Here is a 23578-nt window from a genome sequence, read left to right as displayed (position 1 = left end):
GCCAGGTTCTCACCAGGTGCTGGGAAGTACTACCCTCTGAATCAGGATTGTGACTAAGAGAGGGTATCAGCCCAGGCCTCGGGAAGGGCTCCATCATCATTAACTTGCTGCCAAGCCTCAGGCAAGTCAGGAATCTCCTGGTCTCAATGCTACACCCCCAACTCTGCCTGGAAGGAAGACAGCTTTTCAAGATACACACAGTCTTCTGGACTTTCTCTCAGGACAGAGGAGAACAGGAGGAAGCTCTGTAAGGAACTGAAAGAGCGCAAGGCCCACTTGCAGAGGAAAAGGCACAACCAGAGGAAGCGTCAGCCACAAGAGGGCGGGGTCGGAGGCTAGGCCAGGAGGCCTCTGCCCAGGACAGTGAGAGCTGAGCAGACTTTCCCACTGGAGAAGAAGGGATGGGAGGCTAGGACTAGACTGAGCCACCTGCTGCTCTATGGAGTGCGCTCCATAGAGCTTTGTTATCCCCATTCCATTACACTAAGCTGTAACCTGGGGGAGAAAGGGCAGAGCAAGAAATTCAAGAGCCTTTCCTTTACAAATCAGTGAACAACTTTAAAATGGGAACACACAAAACTTGAGATCACAGACACCTACAAGAGCAGATACATCATTCCCTCAACTTAAGCTTTGATTAAAATGGGGATCCCGGTGGGGAGCTCTGAGCGAATGTGACTGAACTTCCACCACAGCTTCAACCCCATGGCTTCAGAGCCATGACCTTCAGAAGGTCAGGGAGAGGAGGCTGGGCTGGCAGTGCTCAGAAAGACAGGAACACAGAGGTCTAATGAGGCGGGCTGAATTCCCAGCTACGAAGTGCCAGGGTTCAAAGGTGAAGTCAATGGCTGGAGGGATGGAGGGAGCCAGGGGTGGGAGAGTCCAGGGACGTGAGGTGGCTAAGTAATCATTAATACAAGGCAGGCCCCAGGCACAGGCAGAAGCAGAGGGCTTTAGGGCTGTTGTACGAACAGAGTCCAACTCAGCCAGCCCTGAATTCTGAAGGACCTCAGCCAGGAATGAAACTAGAGCCCTGCTCACAGAGAAAATGGCCCAGAGTTGGCTTGTGGCTGCCCAGGTCCCTAGGGAATCTTCTCACCCCATCCTTCACCCCTCAGTGAGCGACCCAGCGACTTACATGGGGCGTAGAACATGACCAAGGCGTGCTTCTTCCGCTTCAGGGTCTCCCGGAAGCTGTCCCCAGCCAGATGCAACACGCTGGTCTGCTGCTCTTCCCAGGCGGGGTCTGGGGGTGGGGGAGACTCGGGGCTAAAGGAATCGGAGTGGAGGGGAGACAGTCATTGAGAGAAGTGTTTCCACCACCCCCCAACCCCCAAACACTCAGGGGAGCACATAAGAGAAAATCACTTTGCATCCTTTCCAAAACTGAATTTAAATCCTCAATTTAAACAGGAAGAAATGTGAACTGTCTGCAAAGATTCCCTCCAAGGAGCCTCTTAAGAAGCCATTCTATGAAGGTGTGAAGGACATGAGCCTGTTTTGGGGATAAGGAGCCTCTCCAGTCGTCTCCTCGCCCTGGGGAAAACCCCAGCACCCAGGCTCCCTCTTTCCCTCCCTCCTGCCTCTTCTGGTACCCTAAGCACTCCATGATCTTCTGCTCCTGAGCCTTTGAGAGCATGGGCCAAAGAGTGAGGTGGGTCTGCATTCAAATCCAGGTTACCAACCACCTGCATGACCTTAGGTTAAGTTACCAAACCCTTCTGAGCTTCCACTTTCCTTTCTGTTAAATGAGTACAATGATACCTACTCCCTGGGATCCTTAAGAAGAACAGAGACAAAGTATGTCAAGCACCTAGTCGGTCAAGCAACTACCAGTTGCTAAGGGCCTGTAAGCACACATAAAGGACAGGCATTAGATAAAGGTTCACAATTTTTCAGTCTACTTCTGTCCACTGGTTCCCTCCACTCTGCCTCTCAGAAGTATAGATCTCCAGGGCCTTTTAAAACCCTTACTGCCCTTCACCCCCTTCCTACAATCTCGCTTCTCTCTCCCTTCTCTGATAAGTGGCTCTGGGGAGTGATCCAGAACCCATGCTGCCACACCCACTCCCTGCCTGTACTTCCTGCTTCTCCTGGTGCCACACGGCTCCTGCCCGCCAGACCTCAGGCCTCATACCCAGCGAGGTCAGCACAGTACAGTGCCAGCTGCCTCAAGTTCAGGTTCATCTTTCAGAAGCCCTCCTTCCAGCCACCTGCAAACCCGCCCCCCCCCAACCAACCTTCCCCAGAGCCCCTTCTCTTCTTCTGGTTCCATCTCCATGCTCCTGCAATTCTCAAAAGGTTTCATCTATCTGCGTGGCTTCCATAACCCCCTAGACTAAGGATGACTCGAGCCCTGACCTCTCATCCAAGCCCATTTCCAGGTGTTCTCTGGGTATTTCCACCTGGAGGTCCAACTGTCACCCCAATCCCAACAAGAACTCTTCCCCTTCTTTAGAAGTCTTCCCCTCCCTCCACACCTCCCGAAACAGTTTTCTTCCCCACCTTCTTCGTTTGGTTAATGGCACCCCAGCTCTTGTGACTGGTCCTTCCCAGACTTCCTGTCTTGCCCCGTTCTTTGCCTTCCAGATCCCCTCATACATCCTGGGTTCCTCAGCTGACACCACCCACCAACCCTCTGCTCTGCTCTGTCCCAGGATCCTGCCTCCCTGGGTTGGTCTGCTGGTGGGCACATCTTAGTCACCCGATTGGGTTACTCATGCACAAGCCTGGAGGCACTATCAGCCTCACCCGACACCATCTGCTCGTCCTTCTGCTGGTGGCCTCAGCCCCTCATCACCTCAAAGCATCTGCTGTTAAATTATGCTCTGGCTGGTGGATTCCTTTTGAGCTCCCAAAGAACCACAATTTGTTCTGAGGAAAGGCACTTCACCACTCTGAACCAAGGAAATAGGGATAGACCTCGGTAGGATCTGAGTATAAAACGGGGCAACAGTTATACACGCATGCTGCCAAGGCTGGGAGGTTCCAGCACTTAGGTGGTGGCACCATCAGTCACAGCACCACATAATAACTGGCATCAGTAACAAACCAGCTTCCTCTGAGTATTTCCACACACCATGCACAATAATCCAATTTAATTCTCTGAACAAGTCTATGGGAAAAGTATTGTCTCCACTTTACAGATGGGAAACTGGGGCTTAGCAGGGTCAAGTAAATGGCCCAGGGTCATGACCTGAGTGCAGGGTTCTCAGACTCCAAAGCCCATGCTCTTACCCTAGTGCTTTTCAGGTGGTGACTAGGACAGGAAGGACAGAGACCTTCCATGCTCGTTATCTGTGTCCAGTCCTCTGGACCAAGGATTGGCAATGATCAATCCTCTGGTTGCCCCAGCTCTCTAACCACAGTGCAAGCACCAGAGACCTCATCTGAGACCCCGCCCTGCTCAGTCCTTCCAGGGAACCAGCCCTGGCAGCAGAGCGAGGCCAGAGAGGTATGTGTGAAGAACAATCTGCCTCCTGCAGCAGAGAACCGGCAGAGAGAGTGTGTCTCGTTCCTCTTGGAGACGAACCACTGCTCCCTCTGGCCCTAAGACAAGGCCTGGCTACTCTGGGCATCCACCCCTAGTGATCAGCAGGAGACTGGAGGGGCTGAGACCAGGACCTGACCAGTCCACTCACCTCTTGCCAGGAGCCTCTCCTGAACCAAGCGGTAACTTTGCTCCCATTCCATAAGCTGGTGTTTCTCAAAACCCCATCACTGATTGTTTCATTCACATTTTCCGAATCAAAGGTTCAGAATCTGCACTTCAATAAGCACCTCAACACCAGGTAATGTTTACATACACCCAGGTTTGAGGACCAGTGTTCTGACAAAGTAACTGCCCCTGGATGCTGCTATTTTGCACAGTTCTCGCGTCACTGTGTGACTCTCAAGTCTTGGTTCTCACATGGGCATGATTATGCCACATACCAGGGGCCTCTGCAAAGGCTGGAGAGTGTGTTCTTTGACTTTACCTTTCCCTCAGTGCAGAAATGGGGCAGTATTCTCAAATATTCAAGTTATGTATGGGTGTGTGTCTCGGGGGAGGGGTAAGGACAGGAGAAAGCACTTGTGTGGTGGCCCAGTTAGTCTTCACACAGGAGGGGAAGAGGCAAATAACTGCAGGTTCCAAAGGAAAGGAATAAAGGGTACATGATGAAACCTGGGGCTAGCACACTGGAGAAGGGTTTCCTAATAAAGAAACACATGGCTTCCGGCAGCTGATGCCACCACACCTAGAAAGATTACTGTGACCTGCTGGATGAGGACACAGGGTCAGCACACCCAAGGTGCCCTAAGGATTGGGAAAACCTATCTGTCTTGGCTCCCGGGCCCCGAGTCAAGGTCAGAGGCTCCTAAGTTTACTTCATCTCCTCAAGATGGCCGACAGCCAGGGACCACCATGTGCTATCGAGACCATGGGACTCACTTTTGCATCCACTCAATGAAGCTCTTCTTTGTTCTGAGCGCAGGCACTGCATACTTCTCTCCATTCTTAAAATATTTGAGTGTAGGAAACTCGGAGATGTGGAATCGTTCTGCCAGGGCCTTGTTGACGGTGGCATCGACAGCTGCAAGGACACCAGAGCTCTGGGACGGGGGAGAGGCCAACCATGCATGACAGCCTCAGACACGGTGCCGGCAGAAGAGGAGCCCGGACGCCAGCCCCCGCCCACCCTGGGCCTGTCAGAGCTTCCTGGGGGGGGAACACCATACACCCAGGGACAGCTGGACCTTGGCACCAGTCTCATCTGTGGCCTGAGATGAGGCCTTGTTATCACCCCCATCAACCAGGTGGAGCAGACTGCGGCTGTTCTCAACAGGCAAGGTCCCACAGAAAAAGAACTGTGGGGCTTCATTCCAGAGCCCATGACCTTGGCAGAGGTCACCTGGATGTGTACCTCCAGGTACAGTCCTCTGAACCAGATCCCATAGTTTCTGAGCACTGCTCCACCCTGGTAGGAGCCCCACCTGCTTGACTAAGACACATCTACTCGGGGACAGAAAATCCTGCAGGGCTCCATGGAGCTGAGGAGCTGCTACAGAGTTGCAGGGGAAAGTTGTCCTAATGGTTAGTATTACTGAATGATACGAATTTAGTAGAAAGTAATGGGGGAGGTTAAGGAAAGAAAGCTTACGTCTCCTTCTCCGTGGAGGACTTCTGCTGCATTCTCAAACTCTGGCTTCATTTTCTTACAGTGTCCACACCCTGTGGGAAGAAATCAAGAGAAACCATCCCTATGGCATGGAGGCTCCAAGGATGTCCCCTGCATCCAGAATACAGATGGGTCCTAGTGCTAGATACCAGGGGTACCCAGGAGAAAAGAATAACAGTACCAGCTCGGAGAAAAGAAAGCTTTTGCCTGATCCACTGGGGGTGGGAGGGGCACAAGAGGCAAAAATGAATCAACTACATCAATAATGCTGGTGATATGTATATAGGTCCCGTGTGCCAGGCAATGCTCTAGGTGACTGTATCTGCATGACAGCCCTACAAGGTCTGAACTATGTTATCTCCATTTTACAGATGAGAAAACTGAGGCACTGAGAGGGTGGATGACTGACCAAGGTTACATACACAGTCACAGGTCACAAAAGTGGACTGAAAACTCAAGCAATCTAGCTGGAGGCCACGGCCACCAGCAGCATGTGCTTCCTAGCACCATGCAGACAGAAGTGAACTGGGCCTTGAACTGAGAATAAGAATTCACAAAAGCAAGAGTACGGGGAAAAAATCAAGTTCTGACTGCTCCCACAAGGGAGGTGGTATGATATGACAAGCACTTGTCCTTTCCAAACAAATGGCATTTTCTTGGGATAGACTGCTTTGCTTTGCCCTCTTCTCCTTACAACCACTTGAATGTAATAATGTTACAAATAATAACATTTGATACATTAAAAAGGAAGCATCACCTACTTTCTGTAGGTGATAAGAGGACAGTTTTAAATTGCTTTCATTTTAGCAGAAAAAGTATTTTCTAGCATCTTAGCAAAAGGGGCTATGAGGCCAATAGGACCAGACTGGTTCAGGCTGGAGACCACTCTCAAGGGAAACCTGGCTGGGGTGGGTACACACAGACAAGGTTAAGAGGATGCAGGGATGTGATCTGGCCTTCTTGTGGTGTGTGCTACTGCTTGGGAGCTTAGAGCACCGTGATTCTACTGCTGATTATTGGGAAAAAGAAAGACAAGAAAGGAAGATACACGGAGATCAAGCAACATGCTATTACTAAAAAATCAATAGGCCAATAAAGAATCAAAAAGTCTATCGGAAAATACCGAGACATGGAAACACAACTTTCCAAAACCTATGGGATGCAGAAAAGCAGTTCTAAGACGTAAGTTTATAACAATAAAGGGGAACTTCAAGAAACAAGAAAAATCTCAAATAAAGGACCTAATCTATCATCTAAAGGAATTAGAAAAAGAAGAACAAGCAAACTCAAAGGTCAGTTGAATGAAGGAAATAACAAAGATCAGAGAGGAAATAAATAAGACAAAGACCAAGAAAACAATATAAAAGATCAATGAAACCAAGAGTTGGCTTTTTTAAAAAGATAAACAAAATTAATAAACCTTAGCCAGGCTCACTAAGGAAAAACAAGGACTCAAATAAATGAAAGAGGAGAAATAACAACCAATTATGAGAGATATGAAAAAATCTACTATGGTTATACACCAAATCAGACAACCTAGAAAAAAATGAACAAATTTCTAGAAACATAATCTTTGGAGACTGAATCAGGAAGAAATAGGCAATCTGAACACATTGATCACTACTAGTGAAGTTGAATTCATAACTAAAAAAAACTTTCAGCAAACAAAAGTCCAGAACCAGATAGCTCCACAGGGTAATTCTACCAAACCTATAAAGAACAGCTAATATCTATTCTTCTCAAACTAGCTCCTCAAAATGGAAGAGAATGGAACACTCCCTAATTCATTCTACAAAGCCACCATTACCCTGATACTAATACCAGGTAAAAGCACTACAACAAACTACAAACTAATTTTATGATGAATATAGATGTAATATACTCTCTACAAAATATCAGCAAACCAAATTCAACAATATATATAAAGAATCATATAGTATGATCAAGTGGGATTTATTACAGGGATGAAAGGATGGTTTAATATCTGCAAATGAATCAAAGTGATACAACATATTAACAAAAAGATCATGTCAATAGATGTGGAAAAAGCATTTGACAAAATTCAATGTACATTCTTGATAAAAATGCTCATCGAAGTAGGCACAGAGGGAACACAGTTCAACAAAATAAACATCATTCATGACAAACTCACAGCTAACATCACACTCAGTGGTGAAATGCTGAAAGCCTTTCCTCTAAAATCAGGAACAAGACAAAGATGTCTATTCTCACCACTTTTATTCAACACGGTCCTAACCATAGCAATCAGACAAGTAAAAGAAATAAAAGGCATTCAAACTGAAAAGGAAATAAAATCATCACTATTTACATATGACATGAAACTATATATAGAAAGCCCTAATGTCTCTACCAAAAAACTATTAGAACTAATAAGTGAGTTCAGTAAAGTTGTAGGATATAAACTTAATACACAGAAATATGTTGTTGTCTTTATAATAATAACAAACTATCAGAAAGAGAAAGCAAGAAAACAATTCTGTTTAAAAACTGTATTGAAAAGAATATAAAATATCTAAGAATAAACTTAAGGAGATGAAAGACCTATATTCTAAAACTATAAAACAATGATGAAAAATTGAAGATGATACACAGAGATGGAAAGATGACCTGTGTTTGTGGATTAGAAGAATTAACTAATTATTAAAATATTCATACTACCCAAAGCAATCTACAGTTTTAATACAATCCCTATCAAAATACCTATGACATTTTTAACAGAGTTAGAATAAATAATCCTAAAATTTATGTGGAACCACAAGAGACCCTGAATTGCCAAAGTAATCTTGAGAAAAAAGAACAAATCAGTTGGAGATATCACATTTCCTGACTTCGGACAACACTACAAAACTGCAGTAATCAAAACACTATGGTAGTGAAACAAAAACTGAGATCAATGGAACAGAATAGAAACCCCAGAAATAAACCCACTTAGGATCAATTTGAGATGGGAATACCACACCACCTGACCTGTCTCTCGAGAAACTTATATGCAGGTCAGGAAGCAACAGTTAGAACTGGACATGGAATAACAGACTAGTTCCAAATAGAAAAAGGAATATGTCAAGGCTGTATATTGTCACCCTGCTTATTTAACTTATATGCAGAGTACATCATGAGAAACTCTGGGCTGGAAGAAGTCAAGATTGCCGGGAGAAATATCAATAGCCTCAGATATGCAGATGACACCACCCTTATGGCAGAAAGTGAAGAGGAACTAAAAAGCCTCTTGATGAAAGTGAAAGAGGAGAGTGAAAAAGTTGGCTTAAAGCTCAACATTGAGAAAATTAAGATCATGGTGTCTGCTCCCATCACTTCATGGCAAATAGATGGGGAGACAGTGGAAACAGTGTCAGGCTTTATTTTTCTGGGCTCTAAAATCACTGCAGATGGTGGTTATAGCCATGAAATTAAAAGACGCTTACTCCTTGGAAGGAAAGATATGACCAACCTAGATAGCAATATTAAAAAGCAGAGACATTACTTTGCCAACAAAGGTCCGTCTAGTCAAGGCTATGGTTTTTCCAGTGGTCATGTATGGATGTGAGAGCTGGACTGTGAAGAAAGCTGAGCGCTGAAAAATTGATGCTTTTGAACTGTGCAGTTGGAGAAGACTCTTGGGAGTCCCTTGGATTGCAAGGAGATCCAACCAGTCCATCCTAAAGGAGATCAGTCCTGGGTGTTCATTGGAAGGACTGATGCTAAAGCTGAAACGCCAATACTTCGGCCACCTCATGTGAAGAGTTGACTCATTGGAAAAGACCCTGATGCTGGGAGGGATTGGGGGCAGGAGGAGAAGGGGACGACAGAGGATGAGATGGCTGGATGGCATCACCGACTCAATGGACATGAGTTTGAGTGAACTCCGGGAGTTGGTGATGGACAGGGAGGCCTGGCGTGCTGCAATTCATGGGGTCGCAAAGAGTCGGACACAACTGAGCGACTGAACTGAACTGAGGATCAATTAATCTTATCTATGATAAAGGAGGCAAATTTATACAAAGAAAAAACGATAGTCTCTTCAATAAGAGGTGCAGGGAAAACTGAACAGCTAAATGCTAAAGAATAAAGTTAAAACATTTTATCACACCATATATGAAAAAAACTCAAAACAGAGTTGAGACCTAAATATAAAACTTCTAGAACACAAGTGGAACACTGACAAATTGTAGCAAAATTTGTTTGGATTTGTCTCAAGGCAAAAGAAACAAAAGCAAAAATAATCAAATGGGACCTAATTAAACATAAAAGCTTTGTGTAGCAAAGTAACCCACTGACAACATGAAAAGATAGCCTACTGAATGGAAGAAAATATTTATAAATGATATGACTGATAAGGGGTTAATATACAAAACATAAACAGCTCATATAACTCAAAATCAAAAACAAACAATCTGAGTTAAAACTGAGCAAAAGACTTGAACAGACATTTCCCCAAAGACATTGCTAATCATTAGAGAAATGCAAATCAAAAACCACAGAGAGATATCACCTCACAGCTTTCAGAATGGCTCTCATTAAAAAAGTCCACAAACAATGAATGTTGGCAAAGAAGTGGAGAAAAGGGAACCTTGGTACACCATTGGTGAGAATATAAACTGGAGCATTCACTATGGAAAACAGTATGGAGGTTCCTCAAAAAACTAAAAATAGAACTGTCAAATGGCCCAGAAAATCCACTCCTGGGTATATATTTTGAAAGAAAAAAAAACCCCACTAATTTGAAAGGATACATGCACCCCAATTTCCATAGCAGCATTATTTACAAGTGCCAGGATATGGAGGCAACTGTCCATGAACAGGTAAATGGATAAAGAAGATGTGGTACATGTATACAATGGTATATTATCCCACCATAAAAATAATTAAATTCTGCCATTTGTAACAATGTGCATAGACATAGAGGGTACTATGCTTAGTGAAGTCAGACAGAGAAAGACAAATACTCTATGTTAATTACTTATATGTGGAATCTAAACAATAAAAGAAGCAAATGTTTAGAACAACAGAAACAGACTCACAGAGAGCACAAACTAGAGGTTACCAAAGGGAGAGGAAAGGGAAAAGGGGCAAGATAAGACTGTGGGACAAAAAGATACAAACTAGCATGTATAAAATAAGTGACAAGGATAGAGCACATGGAACTATAGCTATTGCTTTGCAAAAGCTTTAAATGGAGTATGATCTATAAAAATACTGAATCACTGTGCTGCATACCTGAAACTAATATACTGTAAATCAACTACGCTTTAATTGAAAAAAAGAAAAAAAAGAATTGGGACAAAAAAAGAAAGGAAAGACGACCGACACCGGTATCATCAGAGGAGCCCTCTCAGACACACCCCTCCTCCCCAGAGGAACCTCTCACACACACCCCTCCACCCCAGAGGAACCTCTCTCACACACCCCTCCTCCCCAGAGGAGCCCTCTCACACACACCCCTCTCACACACACCCCTCCTCCCCAGAGGAGTCCTCTCACACACACCCCTCCTCCCCAGAGGAACTTCTCACAGACACCGCTCCTCCCCAGAGGAGTCCTCTGACACACACCCCTCCTCCCCAGAGACACCCCTCCTCCCCAGAGGAGTCCTCTCACACACACCCCTCCTCCCCAGAGGAGCCCTCTCACACACACCCCTCCTTCCCAGAGGAACCTCTCATACACACCCCTCCACCCCAGAGGAACCTCTCACACACACCCCTCCTCCCCAGAGGGGCCCTCTCACACACACCCCTCCTCCCCAGAGGAGTCCTCTCATACACACCCCTCCACCCCAGAGGAACCTCTCACACACACCCCTCCTCCCCAGAGGAGTCCTCTCACACACACCCCTCCTCCCCAGAGGAGCCCTCTCATACACACCCCTCCACCCCAGAGGAACCTCTCACACACACCCCTCCTCCCAAGAGGAACCTCTCACACACACCCCTCCTCCCCAGAGAAGCCCTCTCAAACACACTCCTCCTCCCCAGAGGAACCTCTCACACACACCCCTCCACCCCAGAGGAACCTCTCACACACACCCCTCCTCCCCAGAGGAGTCCTCTTACCACACCCCTCCTCCCCAGAGGAGTCCTCTCACACACACCCCTCCTCCCCAGAGGAACCTCTCACACACACCCTTCCTCTCCAGAGGAGCCCTCTCACATACAGCCCTTCTCCCCAGAAGCCACTGGGCCATGCAAACAGCTTTCCTACCTCCATCTGAGCACTCTGGCTAAGACAAAAGTTCCTCTCTCCTGCAAGGAATGCAAGGTCATTCCTGCAGAGCTCAGCTCCACATGGCATTGAGACACACGTTCAATTTCTGTCTGTTACAACTTCCTCAGTCTATGCTCACTTTGTTCCTCCTGGGGACAGAGGCCCCACAGTGTCTACCCTAACTGCAACTCCCCAAATATAAATACACACACACACACAACAGAAAATGCAGGCCAGTGTTGTCAAGCCCTCCTCTGGAGAGAGTGCTCTGGGGAAGCCATGAGATGACTCGATGGACGAAATTCACTGATGTAATCCAGCCCGGGGAATGGCCACTATTCTCAGCTGCACTAACATGTTGGTCCTTCTCAAACAGGCCCAAGGAAGAGGTATACCTGTGGGTTAATGGTCTGACTAGAGCCCGTTGGGACCCCAAAGTCATCACAATATTAAAATATAAGAACATTATTTTCCAGAGCTGAACATTTGACATGATCAGAACCCATTTGCACTTTTATAAACAACTGAGCTACAAAAGTATCTTTCATTTAGTTTTGGTAAACTGTTTGTTAAGAATTGAAAATGTGACTTCCCCACAGAAACGATCTTCTACACAGATTCTATGTAGAGCTTCAAGAAAGACCACAAGAGGATGCTCCTGAAGCATGCAGAGCACAGAATCATTTGTTTACAGCATGCAGCCCCCAGTACAGCTTGGGACTCCCCCACCGGCCTCTCCCTGCAGGCAGCCACCGCCCACAACAGCCAAACAGAGAGCATCCTCCTCTGACCTGGGCGGACTCTGGGCTTTTTTGGGTCACTGACATTCTTGAGAATTTAATGAAGGCTTCTCTCTCACCTCTCCCATATTGATGCATATATAGTCTACATTTATGAATAACTTCAGAGAGCTCTGAATGTCCTGACTGGTTCACAGACCCCTGGTCTTATAAGCGGCCAAGACAGGGAAGGGCTGACTCCGAGGTAGTGGTGGGGGCAGAAGAACAAGGAGTGGTCTACACAGGTGTCAGACGGCGGTTCCCTTCCACGCGGATCCTCGTGTCTGGAGTAAATCAGATATTCTAAGGAGGATTCTACTAACTCAACATGAAATATATTGACTTAAAAAATTTTTTTGATCTGACTAAAATGAAGGAACAAATCGCTCTTTAGGGTTTACAGTCAGGAGGGTCTACAACTCTTGGAGAAATCCGCAGGCCTGCCTTCAGGCTGAGAACTCCCTGCACCCTGCCCCACGGGGACCACGGCTGACTTCCCCTGGGGTGGAGGGGGCTCACCTTGCATGAAGAGGAAAAGCTCAGAGGCTCTTCCCCTGCTGTGGTGTCTGACACCCAAGCGTTCTCTCTGCCTTGTAGTAAGTAGTGAATGGCCTGAGCAGAGCCACTCAACTCAGCAAAGCAGAAGGAAAGAGGCATGGGCAAGCCTCAGGAGACCCGGGCTTCCGGCTCCAAGTGGCCTCCATGGCAGGCAGGAGGGGCAGGAAGGGGATGCTCCCCTGACCACCCTCTCCTGCACCAGGATAAGAATGTGATGTCAGGCAAGTGCCACCAGGGCCCATGTTCAAGGTGGCCAGTGGGACTGTGTGACAGTGAGGGCAGAGAAGACAAAAAAGACCAAGTCACTCACAGAAAACCATTCTTTCTTTCCAAAACGTACCAGTCAGTGAGGCAGGACCCCTGAAGATGAGCGAGTTCACCTTCATACTTTTGATAGACTCAGTCCTTTGATGCTACTGCTCCCTGGGGAAGCAAACGGAATCCACATCGCCTGCCAGCCTCTATCAGCGGCGGGCTGGAGATGGACTCCTGAGATGGAAAACTAGCTCACAGGGAAGAGGAGCTGTGATCGACCCGTGAGGCCTGCCCTAGACATGGGAGGGGTGGCTGGAGGACACACGGAGGTGACAGATTGTGTGGTGTGCACACATGGCTCTCCCGAACCTCCAGCTCCGTCTGTAGGACTCTACCAAGTAATAAAATGGCTCACTCTCTCTGCACTGGCCTTCCACACACTGTCTAAGCAGCCTCACGAGATGAGACACAGGACAGAGATCATCAGAAACGACGCTCTGGGAGATGAAATGAGAAACTGCAGCGGGGGGTGGGGGGGGTGGTGTTCCCAGGGCCTCGGATAAACAAGATGGGATTAGAAGGTAGGATTAGAAGGCTTCTGGCTGGAGCACACTGCGACCACACAAGCCAGTCTTTTCCCCAAAGTTCTGTCCACAGCCCCCAGTTCAGTCCATCACAGCCTCAGCCTTGATGGACCAGGCATCTCCAGACAGAGCATCCCCCTCAGCTCTGGTCCAGACTTTGAGTCTCCAGTTCACTTCAGCTCCACCAGACCACCTATTTCTCTTCTACTCATAAAAGATGTCTTATTCATATACTCCTATGGTAGTTCATTTTGTAATGCCCTGTGACTGTTAGACTGCTGTCTCCTGATATTTAGGGGGTGACCAGGGCATCTTTTCAAATCATAAATCTTATCAAATTCCCTTGGTCAAAACTTTCCAATGGCTTCCATCACAAGTAGATTGAAATCCAAACTCCCTCCCACAGCCACAAGTTCCACATAATCGGACCTTCCTGCCTTCAACCTCAACTCAGGGAGTATCCCTCTGTCCTCTACACTGCAACCTGTGACCTCTTTCTGCTTTCCTATCTCAGCAAGCTCATTTCTACCCTCACAGCTCTTAACAAGCTATTGCCTGGAACACGATCTTCCCCCAGGTCTTCGTATGGCTGACCGCTTCACATCACGCAGGCTTTAGCTCAAATTTCACTTCTACAGAGAAATTCCCTGACCACCTAACCCCAGGGAGCCTCAACCCATCACATTCACTTCCAACAGCCTGTTTATTTTCTCGACTGTTCTCCAAATAGCTGGAGTAATCTGCTTACTTGAACCCTCTAATCCCCCAACTGGGGTGAATCTCTGTACAGACTGATCTCACTTAGTCTCACTCCCCACCACATCCCTGGTACTGAGGATGGCATCCCACACACACTTCGTGAATGAATGGATGTGTTGTTGAGGTTTACAGCAGTGCATACAAGGTTGAACTGAATCATTCATGCCTGGTCAAGGAGAGGATGGTCAGGAGAGCATCCGCTTTCTTTTGGGGCTAAAGCCACACCAGTTACTAGGTTGACTAAACCTCTATTTAGTAAAACCAGCAGCCATATCATTTACAATGTGCACAGCCTCTCCCCACCCCCCCCACCCCCATTTATACACTTCCCGTGCTCCTTACTAGATCTGGAAAACATCTTTGGAAATCTCCAATATCTCTTGATGTTGTACTGAAGTTTCCCATACATTTCCAAGAGTTCTCCTGATAGCGTTACTTGTTTTCACTACTAGCCGCTATTCCCTCTGCTCCCTGAACAAGATACAAAGGCTAAGCAATAAACTTCTGTAAACAGTTTGGGTTGAGGAAACCAGCCAGGCCCCTGGGAGGAGAGCTGTCTGGCTGAGCAAAGGTCTCCCTCACTGGCAGCCGCCTGCCCTGGGGAGCTGAGGGTGTGAGCGGTGACTGCCTGGACCCCAGCCTCCAGGATGGCCGTGTGGGCTGCGGGAGGGCTGGACAGCACAGTGAGAACTCCGGCCCGCTGCATTTTACTGTCCTGATTGTGATTTGATGGGCCATTAAGTTTTACTGCCAAACTTCCTTGTTGGGTTTTTATCAGCTGTGTAAGTGCACTTACACTGATTTTCATGACCTGGCAAAGAGGCTGCCCAGCAGTTCCTCGACCACACTCTTTTCTGGCTGTGGGAATGCTGCCCTCCCGTCAACCTCAGGCCTTCACATTCCTCTGGATTCCATTAACTTCAGTTACACCTAGGATTTTATTACAGACCAGCAATGGAGACTTTCCTGGCTCTTGTAACCAGAATCTTCCAGGGGACCAGATTATTTTGGAAAGCTCCCTAGTACCTGGCACTTGAGAGGAACCTGGATTTTCCTACCCACATTCCTGCTGCCTTGCCTGGACCTTGGCTTGGACAAGCCAGGGAGGTGGGGCTCCTAAAGATGCTAGCAGAAACACTAATGCTTTAACATTTAACATTCTGACAGGCGCCCCCTAGAGACCTCAGGGCTCTTTTGAGGCTTCTAGCTGTACCTACACCAAAGCTGACTGTACACACTCAGACATTCTTGGGGCAGACACATCCTGATGAATGGCTCATCTTTCTCGTTTGAAGAGAAAGCATGGGATTTTTTCCACCTTCCTTTACATTAGTATAAAATGTAGATAACAAGCTGTAAAATTTTTTCTTCCAGGCTTCTATCCTAAGGAAATAATCTGACACTTGGACAAATATTTATACATGAAAATTGCCCTCTGCAGCATGACTTATAAGGGGAAATACAGTAAACAACTCAAACCTCCAACATTATGGGGCTGGTTAGGTAATTTATGGTGCCATTATATAATGGAATATTATGTGACCACAAAAGCATGAACAAATAAGCATTTTTAATAACATTATCTTATATGTTCTTATGTTAAGAAAAATGTAAATGAAAAAGCATGGAAAAAAGAACTTAAAATGAAACCCCTTCCTCCCACCTGGCACAACAAATGAAAAATTCAGGGGAATTAAAAAGCAAAATGAGAAAAACAAAAATATTATCACAAAATAGATGCGTGCTAAGTTGCTTCAGTCTTGTCTGACTCTTTGCGACACTACAGACTGTAGCCCGCCAGGTTCCTCTGTCCATGGGATTCTCCAGGGAATACTGGAGTGGGTTGCCATGCCCTCCTCCAGGGGATCTTCCCAACCCAGGGATGGAACCTGCATCTTTTGTCTCCTGCACTGGCAACTGGATTCTTTACCATTAGCACCACCCAGAAGTCCTGGGACACTATTTTTACATCCTGGGGATAGATATCCCAGAGGTCAAGAGGGAAAAGGCAGGTTCTCAGAGAGCTTGGTCCTTGCAGGCTGTGGCCCCTAGCACCTGGGTTTTTCCCTGGCCCTACCTTTTTGGCTATGTGACCTCTGGCAAGCTTCTCAACCTCTTGGTGCCTCCCTTTCCTAAGCTGTAAAATGGGGATAATCATGATATCCACTTCACAGGACTTGTTGTGAAGATTAAATGAGTTCATATATGAAAAGTGCTTAGGACAATGCTTGATCCACACCAAGTGCTCAATAAACATTCTAGCTTGTATATGACTATAAAAATGTAATGCTGTTGTACAATGAAAAGGCAGCATAGACCAAAAGTAAGCAACAGACCAACAGGGAATATCTGGAACACAGAAAATAGATAAAAATTAATAACCCTAAGTATGGAGCTCTAGGTCAAGAAGAAAAAGACAACCCATAGAACAATGGGCAAAGGGAATGAACAGTTGGTTCACAGAAGAAATACAAAAGACTGGTTACCACATGGAGGGATGCTCACTTCCCTGGGAGCTGTGGACAAGCTGCCCCACTGCCCCATCTAATAGGAACATAAACGGCTGATAGGATTCAAGGCTGGTGAGGATGCAGGCTCTGCCACGCACTGCTCACCGGGTGTGGTGACCCCTTCCTGGAGAGAAGTGGGTGGCATCTATCAAGGCTCAAGCATACTTACCACAGGGCCCAACATCCTCCCTTCCGGGAGTCTAACACATCTCAACATTTAGACATGTTCCCTAATACATATGTTTATAAAGATTTACTGCATTGCCTGGACAAATACTGGAGATAGATGTCTATGATGGGATGGCTTAAATTCCATAGCATATATAAATTATAAAATACTATTTCTGAGTTTAAAAGATTGCGGGAGATTTACATGCTAACATCTTACATTTACACAAAAGTATATTCAAGACCTACATTCTGATAAGTGAAAAAAATGCAAATCACAGGAAAATGGGTAAGAAATGATCCCTGTTGTTCACAGAGAAGCACAGGAGGAAAAAGGACAACCAACGGTCAGCACTGGTCAACCCTGAGAAGGGGGCCCGGTGGGGGGGGGACTGTCACTGCTTACACTATATTCTATGTATCCCTTGAACTCTGTGCCCCCAATAACAAGAATGTTAACACTGTTCTTAAATTATTTGTGCCATTAAAAAATAAGAGTGATCGCACAAAGGAGTTTTACAGCAAGATGGTTACACAAATCTACATATATTAGGAAAAAAAGTCAATTTAACTTTATGTTAATTTTTTTAAAAGTTGAAAACAAGGAAAAAATAAAAAAGAAAAAGCAACTAGAAAAAATGATGACAAAAAGAAGAAAGAGGCTGCTTCTGAATAATGGATTATACATAGTTTTTTTCCTTAATTGTTTATATTTCTCTCACATATTACTTGGAGTAGACATAAATGAAGTAAGCAGCAGAAATTCTGGAGTCTGACAGGGGTCTGATGCTGAATCCAGACAGGCAGCCCAGCTCCTGAAGGCAGGCCGGGCCCAGAATCTCTGGCACACACCTGCTACCGGGAGTTATGGCAAAGAAAACCTCTCATCCTGGGCGGCCTGCTGCCAAGAAATGGGGCGGAGCTGTGGGTGAGCCGCCATAGCCCTGGGGAAGTGGCAGCAAGGATGCTCTGATTCCCCAGCAGCTTCTCTTTAGGCCCCAGGACCCCCACGGGAGAGACAGGCTGCTCCTCAGGGCCCCCTCCTTGGAGCCCCACTTCGTTCCTTCTATCTCCCCATGTGAGTGACAGTCACTCCGGGGGGTGGGGGTCATTACAGCAGCATGTCCTTCCCTGGCCTAATGCAGGGCTGCAGGCACACGGAGAGGGAGGAGCTGGTAGACGTTACAGCAGCAGAACAAACGGTGAAGAGAGATGAGTGACAACGTGCAGTGACTTTTCTCACTCAGAATGCTGCAGAAAGAAACAAAAGGCACCACAGAGCGCTGGCTGCCGGGGTCCTGCTACCTCACCCTCTTCAGATACTATTTACTGCTCTGCAGATTGGGGGACTGGGCCTGGGGCTGTGACCTCCCCACAACCACTCAGAGCCCCATGTCAAGGGCCATATGGACAGCAGAGGGGACTGGGCTCTGTCCGTGCCCCGCACGGTGCACGACCCCTCTAGGAGCCCACTGCTTGCAACACACTGCTCCTTGCAGGTGGCCCAGGCCCTGGACAGTGGGCTCTGGGGGCACATCTGCTTGTGAATCTCAGCACCGCCTGTTCCCTTGGCGTGACTGGGGCCAGGCTGAGTTTATTTGTTCAATGACAACTCGGGCATCAGGAGTACAAGCTGCAGAAGAATCTGTGTGGGATTTCTCCAGGACTCCAGCTGGGAGGGAGACGGGGGAAAAGGCTGAGATGGGAATTGCCATGGGATGGCAGGAAAGCTGGAAAAGAGGGTAAAGAAGCAGGGGGTCCACGGAGGTGTTTGATAATACCAGGTGCTTCTCCTGCCAAGAACCCAGGAGAGCAGTTCTACAGGAACTTGATGAAGGTTCCAGGCAAGTGGGACTCTGACAGAAATTAACACTGAGCACTTCCTCTGTTTAGAAATAACGCAGCAAAGAGGGACCATGGCTCTTCCTGGGAATCTGCACCAAAAACAAGGTTAATCTTCTTCTCTGTACCTTCCTATATTATCCCTTTATAAAACATATACACACTCCCTTTTTAATTAGCAGAAAATCATAAAGATAAATTCAACTTTATAATCTGACTTCCACTATTTCAGTCTGTAGGGATTTTTTAAAATCTTCATGCAGTTGCTCAGTATTTTAACTAGCTTTCCTTTCTCTAAATCTAACCCTTGTAGATTTGAAAGTTTGCCTTGTTTTTTTTTTTTTAATAGTTTCAACAAAACTGCTGATTAAAAAACAAGTATCACCCTCTAGACAGAACCAGGCCAGACTCACAGTCACAGAGCACCAAGGGAGGTGGTTCCCCTCGGGGTGGCCCCACCCGGCCACCCAACTGCACTTGGGAAAATAGCAACTCACCTTTGATAAAAGAAAGACACACTAATCCATCAACCTGGCAATCCTATACCAAGAAACAAACCAAGCTTATATGACAATCCTGAGTAGAATCCATGGTCTTCTATGTTGATAGATCCCAACTAGTGTTCCTAGGTCTCCAAAATGGTCTGTTTCTTAACCACTCCCTATATGGTCCGGGAGTGGCACCTATAACACTGTGATTCCCAGAACTCACATTTTATTTAATACTTGCTTGGGAACCCTGAGCCAGCAGTGCAATCTCTGGCCTCCTGACATTTGTCCTTTTCTCTAGGTCCCTCAAACATCACAGAAGTGGTCTCCTGATCAGGGTGGGTTCTCGGGAGCACTCCAATATAAGATACACAGCTAGGCAGCTAAGGGACCCTGCTGTCTGTTAACCTCCTGGGCTCAGATTCCTCTCAGAACCATGTGCATTCCATCCCTTCTAAAGCCCAGGCACCTAGATAGAGAAAGGAGGACTGTGTAGAGAGATTATTTAAAGTTGAGCCACACTCATCAGATGGGAATTTAAATGGGCAGTTCCTCAGGAAGCTTCACCTCAGGCTTTTGCCCTGGCCCTGTCACTCTGATAGTCCAGCAAACACACACACACACACACACACACACACACACGTGTGCACAGGGGGCAGGCAAACACCTTGTTAGAGAATGTAGGATTCATGTTCTGCAGACACCTAACAATAGAAACTCCAATTCTGATGTGAAGAGCTGACTCATTTGAAAAGACCCGAGACTGGGAAAGATTGGAGGCGGAAGAACAAGGGGACGACAGAGGATGAGATGGTTGGATGGCATCACTGACTCAATGGACATGGGTTTGAATAAATTCCTGAAATTAGTGATGGACAGGGAGACCTGGGGTGCTGCAGTCCATGGGATCACAGAGTCAGACACAACTGAGCGACTGAACTGAACTGAACAAGAGAAATCTCAGCTCTATTCATTTGTTAAGTCTGAAGCTGGAACAGCCTCAACAGGGCTGGTATTCATAATACTCATTCACAATGACTAATGGGGAAACAAAAGGCTGCCATCTGGTTTCTGGTTCTCATTTTCTAATTTAGCTCTCAACAACCTCATTTGTTCGTTTTCTCATTCATTAAGCCCTTACTCTATGCCCATAGATGACTTAGATGGGGAAGTGATGATCACTCTGGTTCAGAGAGCCAGGTGGGTGCACTGCAAGGGGAGAGGGCAGGGACAGCCAGGCGCCGGGGCTCAGACCCTGCCAGCATTTGCTACTACAGTGAATTCCTTACAACCTAAGAGTACAAGAAAGAATACAGACAAAAATCTTCCCAGTTTGCCACCAGGGTTCTATTAAAAAAAAAAATAGAGCTTAATAAACAATTGGGTTTCCCTAGTGGCTCAGCAGTAAAGAATCTGCCTGCCAATGCAGGAAATGTGGGTTCGATCCCTGGGTTGGGAAGATCCCCTGGAGGAGGAAATGGCAACCCACTCCAGTATTGTTGTCTGAAAAATTCCATGGATAGAGGGAAACTGGTGGGCTGCAATCCAGGGGGGTGCAAAGAGTCAGACATGATTTATGGACTAAACAACAACTAATAAACAATTATTAAACAATTCCAATCTATGAGGTACATGTTGCTAGGGTTCATCAAAAGGGGACACATACTCTTCATGCTGTGATGCATAAAGCACTGTTCAAACCACTCTGTAATCTTCCAGGAGCCAGAGGGCTCTCTCTGGCACAGACCAGAGGCACCGACATGTGGGGTGAAGCTCCCAGGAAGGAAGTGAAGACAGTGAGCCTGGGGCAGGAACTTGGGCAGGGTGAGTGCAGCTCTGGGTGCAGCCTGACTTCCCATAAGACTTGCTTTCATTAGCAAATCTAAGACTGGCCAGGAGAGTGCATCTCCGCAGGGAGAAGGCTGCGGTGCTACCTGGCGGATGTTCATTCATCAGGGTTCCTCCAGCCACAGGGACTGAGCCCTGGCAGGGCTGCGGTGACATGCTCCAAGGGCCCTCTCTGTCACTGCCCTTAATCAGAGGCCCTTTGAAATTCGGGTGTTTTTTTTTTAAGGCTTTTTTGGGGGTCATTTTTCAGGAGAAAGGCCAATAATTTTCCTTTGGATTCTCTTCGGAATTTGGCACTTATAAGACGGACTTGGGGAAATCCCCAGGAGTGATCTACTTATGAACAATTGCTAATTAACCAAACCCCTGTGATAATGCAGGGAAGCAGAGTGTGGGAAGGCCAGGGCTTGGAGGTATAGGACTTAAAGAGCAGTGCCATTTCTCCACACCACTGTCTACTGGCCTGTAAAGCGGAGTTAATTGTATCTGCTTTGCAGCACTGTGGGTGAGACAGAAGGACATGGCCCTGTGGGCAGCCACTTTGTCACCACAGAGCAAATCACAATCAACAACAGAAAGATCTCTATGACTAAGACAATTAATAAAGTAATCTTTCACTAAAGATGCCTCTGTGGACTGGCAATTATGACACTGATTTGTGAAGAAGTTATTTTTGCTTCTTCTCCTCTTCCACAATCCCTTACCCACCATCACTGGGCCAAAGAGCTGGCAAGAAGCTATAAGAGAAGAGCACCCCACACATGTACCCTGTCCCAGGGTGCTGGGGACCCAGCTTCATCACCCATTAGGATGGGCCCGCTTTTCCCAGAAGCTGCTCCCAGGAACTCCATGGCCAGGTGGTGTCATCCCTTGCTCACCTTTCCAGAAGCAGCCTTCTCCCTCTTAGAAAAGGATTACAATCCATTTCCATCCTTCATGGGAATGGGGAGGACACTGGCCTAGAAAAATCCTGAGCTACAGGGCTTTCGGTCAATATTGCAAACACATTTAACAGGATTATGTTTTTCTTCCCTTGATCCACGATGGATACCAGGTGAAGCAGAAAGAAGGGGTTCTAGGTGCTGTGGGGTCTGAGGCTCCAGCCCTGGCTTCCGTGTGCCCTTTCAACTACTGGACAAGATACAAGCTCTCTCAGGGCCTCAGTGTCCCCACCCGCAAGCTGAGGGATGATTGCTGCTCTAGGTAAACAGCTAAAGGCTCAGAGAGGTGTCCACTCTGAGCCAAGGGAGGGAGGCTGTGGCGGGGAGGAGCAAGGTTCCACTCACATGGGGCGTGGAACATGACGAGCACAGAGGAGTGTTCCTTCACAAACTGGTCAAAGTCTTCATCGCTCAGGTGATAAACGGAGCCGCCCTCATCTGCCCAGGGAGTCTCGGGGACCTGGGGCTGTGGCGGCTGCGGACTGGAAGACCAAAAACAGGCAGAGCTCAGAGCACACGCCGGGGCCGGTGCAGCCCTCACCCCCACTGGCTCGCACAGCCTGCTTCAGGGGCTCCCCGCAACCTCTCGGGGGAAGCGGGGGTCAGGGGGACTCCTCGGCTCTGCCCACCTCCATCATCCCCTCAAGAGCCCAGAGGTGCTCAGCTGATATCCTCCAGCAAACAGTGGCTTCCAGCTGTGGCTCTCTAGGCAGGCCAGGAAACCTCACTTCCTCCCTGGGATCAGGGTGGTGTGGGGGGATTTGTCAGCATCTAAAAGTTTAGCCAACTGGCAAGAATAAGCTATGGCAGCAAAGAGTGACCTCTGACAAAGCTAACTGATGTGCTGAGTGGTGTCCACAGGGTGAGGGGTGAGAAGAGGAGGGAATAAGAGGGGAGGAGGGGTGGCAGGTGAGGAGGAGAGAGAGAGGCCAGGTGTCTTGAGAAAGCCCAAATATCAGGGAAGGACTAGGGGTGGAGAGGGGACTGCGAGGTGTTCACTAACCAGTGTGGGAGGAGGGTCATGATGAGAAAGAGCGGGGCCCAAGGGAACAAGGCTGGGGGCTCCCTAACTATGAGAACACACACTACAGTAGGAACCCTTCCTCGAGACCAGGAACAAGGTTCTCTAGTTCTCTAGAGGTGGAATGCTCAAGCAGAAAGGGCCAGGCTCAGAGGTCAGGTCAAATCCCTGTGGCCACCATGAGCTGTAAGACCTCAGGCTGGTGGCCCACCTCCCTGGAGCCTGCCCCACCTGGGACAATTGTGTGCTGACATTTACATCACCAGCTGTTACAGTGGGAGAGGCTCACAGCTGCCCTCTCTTGCTTCAAAGCCAAGGGTAAGTCGGCCAGTGACACAAACTCCCTGATGCTTTATGAACACCTTTGCCAGAGCCACCTCAATCGTTACTTTGAAAAAATACCCTTTAGGATGACAAATGTGAAAAGACAACCATTGCTTCCTG

The 23578-nt window shown here is 47.3% G+C and overlaps 1 protein-coding gene across 1 annotated transcript in view; it reads right to left on the bottom strand.

The window, feature by feature from the left end:
- PDIA5 (protein disulfide isomerase family A member 5) overlaps window positions 1–23578 on the bottom strand; it is a 92233-nt gene that overhangs the window by 11612 nt on the left and 57043 nt on the right. The window contains exons 11-14 of the mRNA XM_065942437.1: window positions 22459–22595; window positions 5142–5212; window positions 4433–4593; window positions 1139–1269 (exon numbers count right to left, since the gene is read on the bottom strand). Of these exons, the coding sequence (XP_065798509.1) occupies window positions 1139–1269; window positions 4433–4593; window positions 5142–5212; window positions 22459–22595 (500 nt within the window). The remainder of the gene's footprint in view (window positions 1–1138; window positions 1270–4432; window positions 4594–5141; window positions 5213–22458; window positions 22596–23578) is intronic.

The sequence above is a fragment of the Muntiacus reevesi genome, chromosome 8 (genome assembly GCF_963930625.1).
Source record: "Muntiacus reevesi chromosome 8, mMunRee1.1, whole genome shotgun sequence".
NCBI classification, from domain to species: Eukaryota; Metazoa; Chordata; class Mammalia; order Artiodactyla; family Cervidae; genus Muntiacus; species Muntiacus reevesi.
The sequence above is the reverse complement of the archived record's forward strand: the minus strand, read 5'-3'. Positions and strand labels throughout refer to the sequence as shown.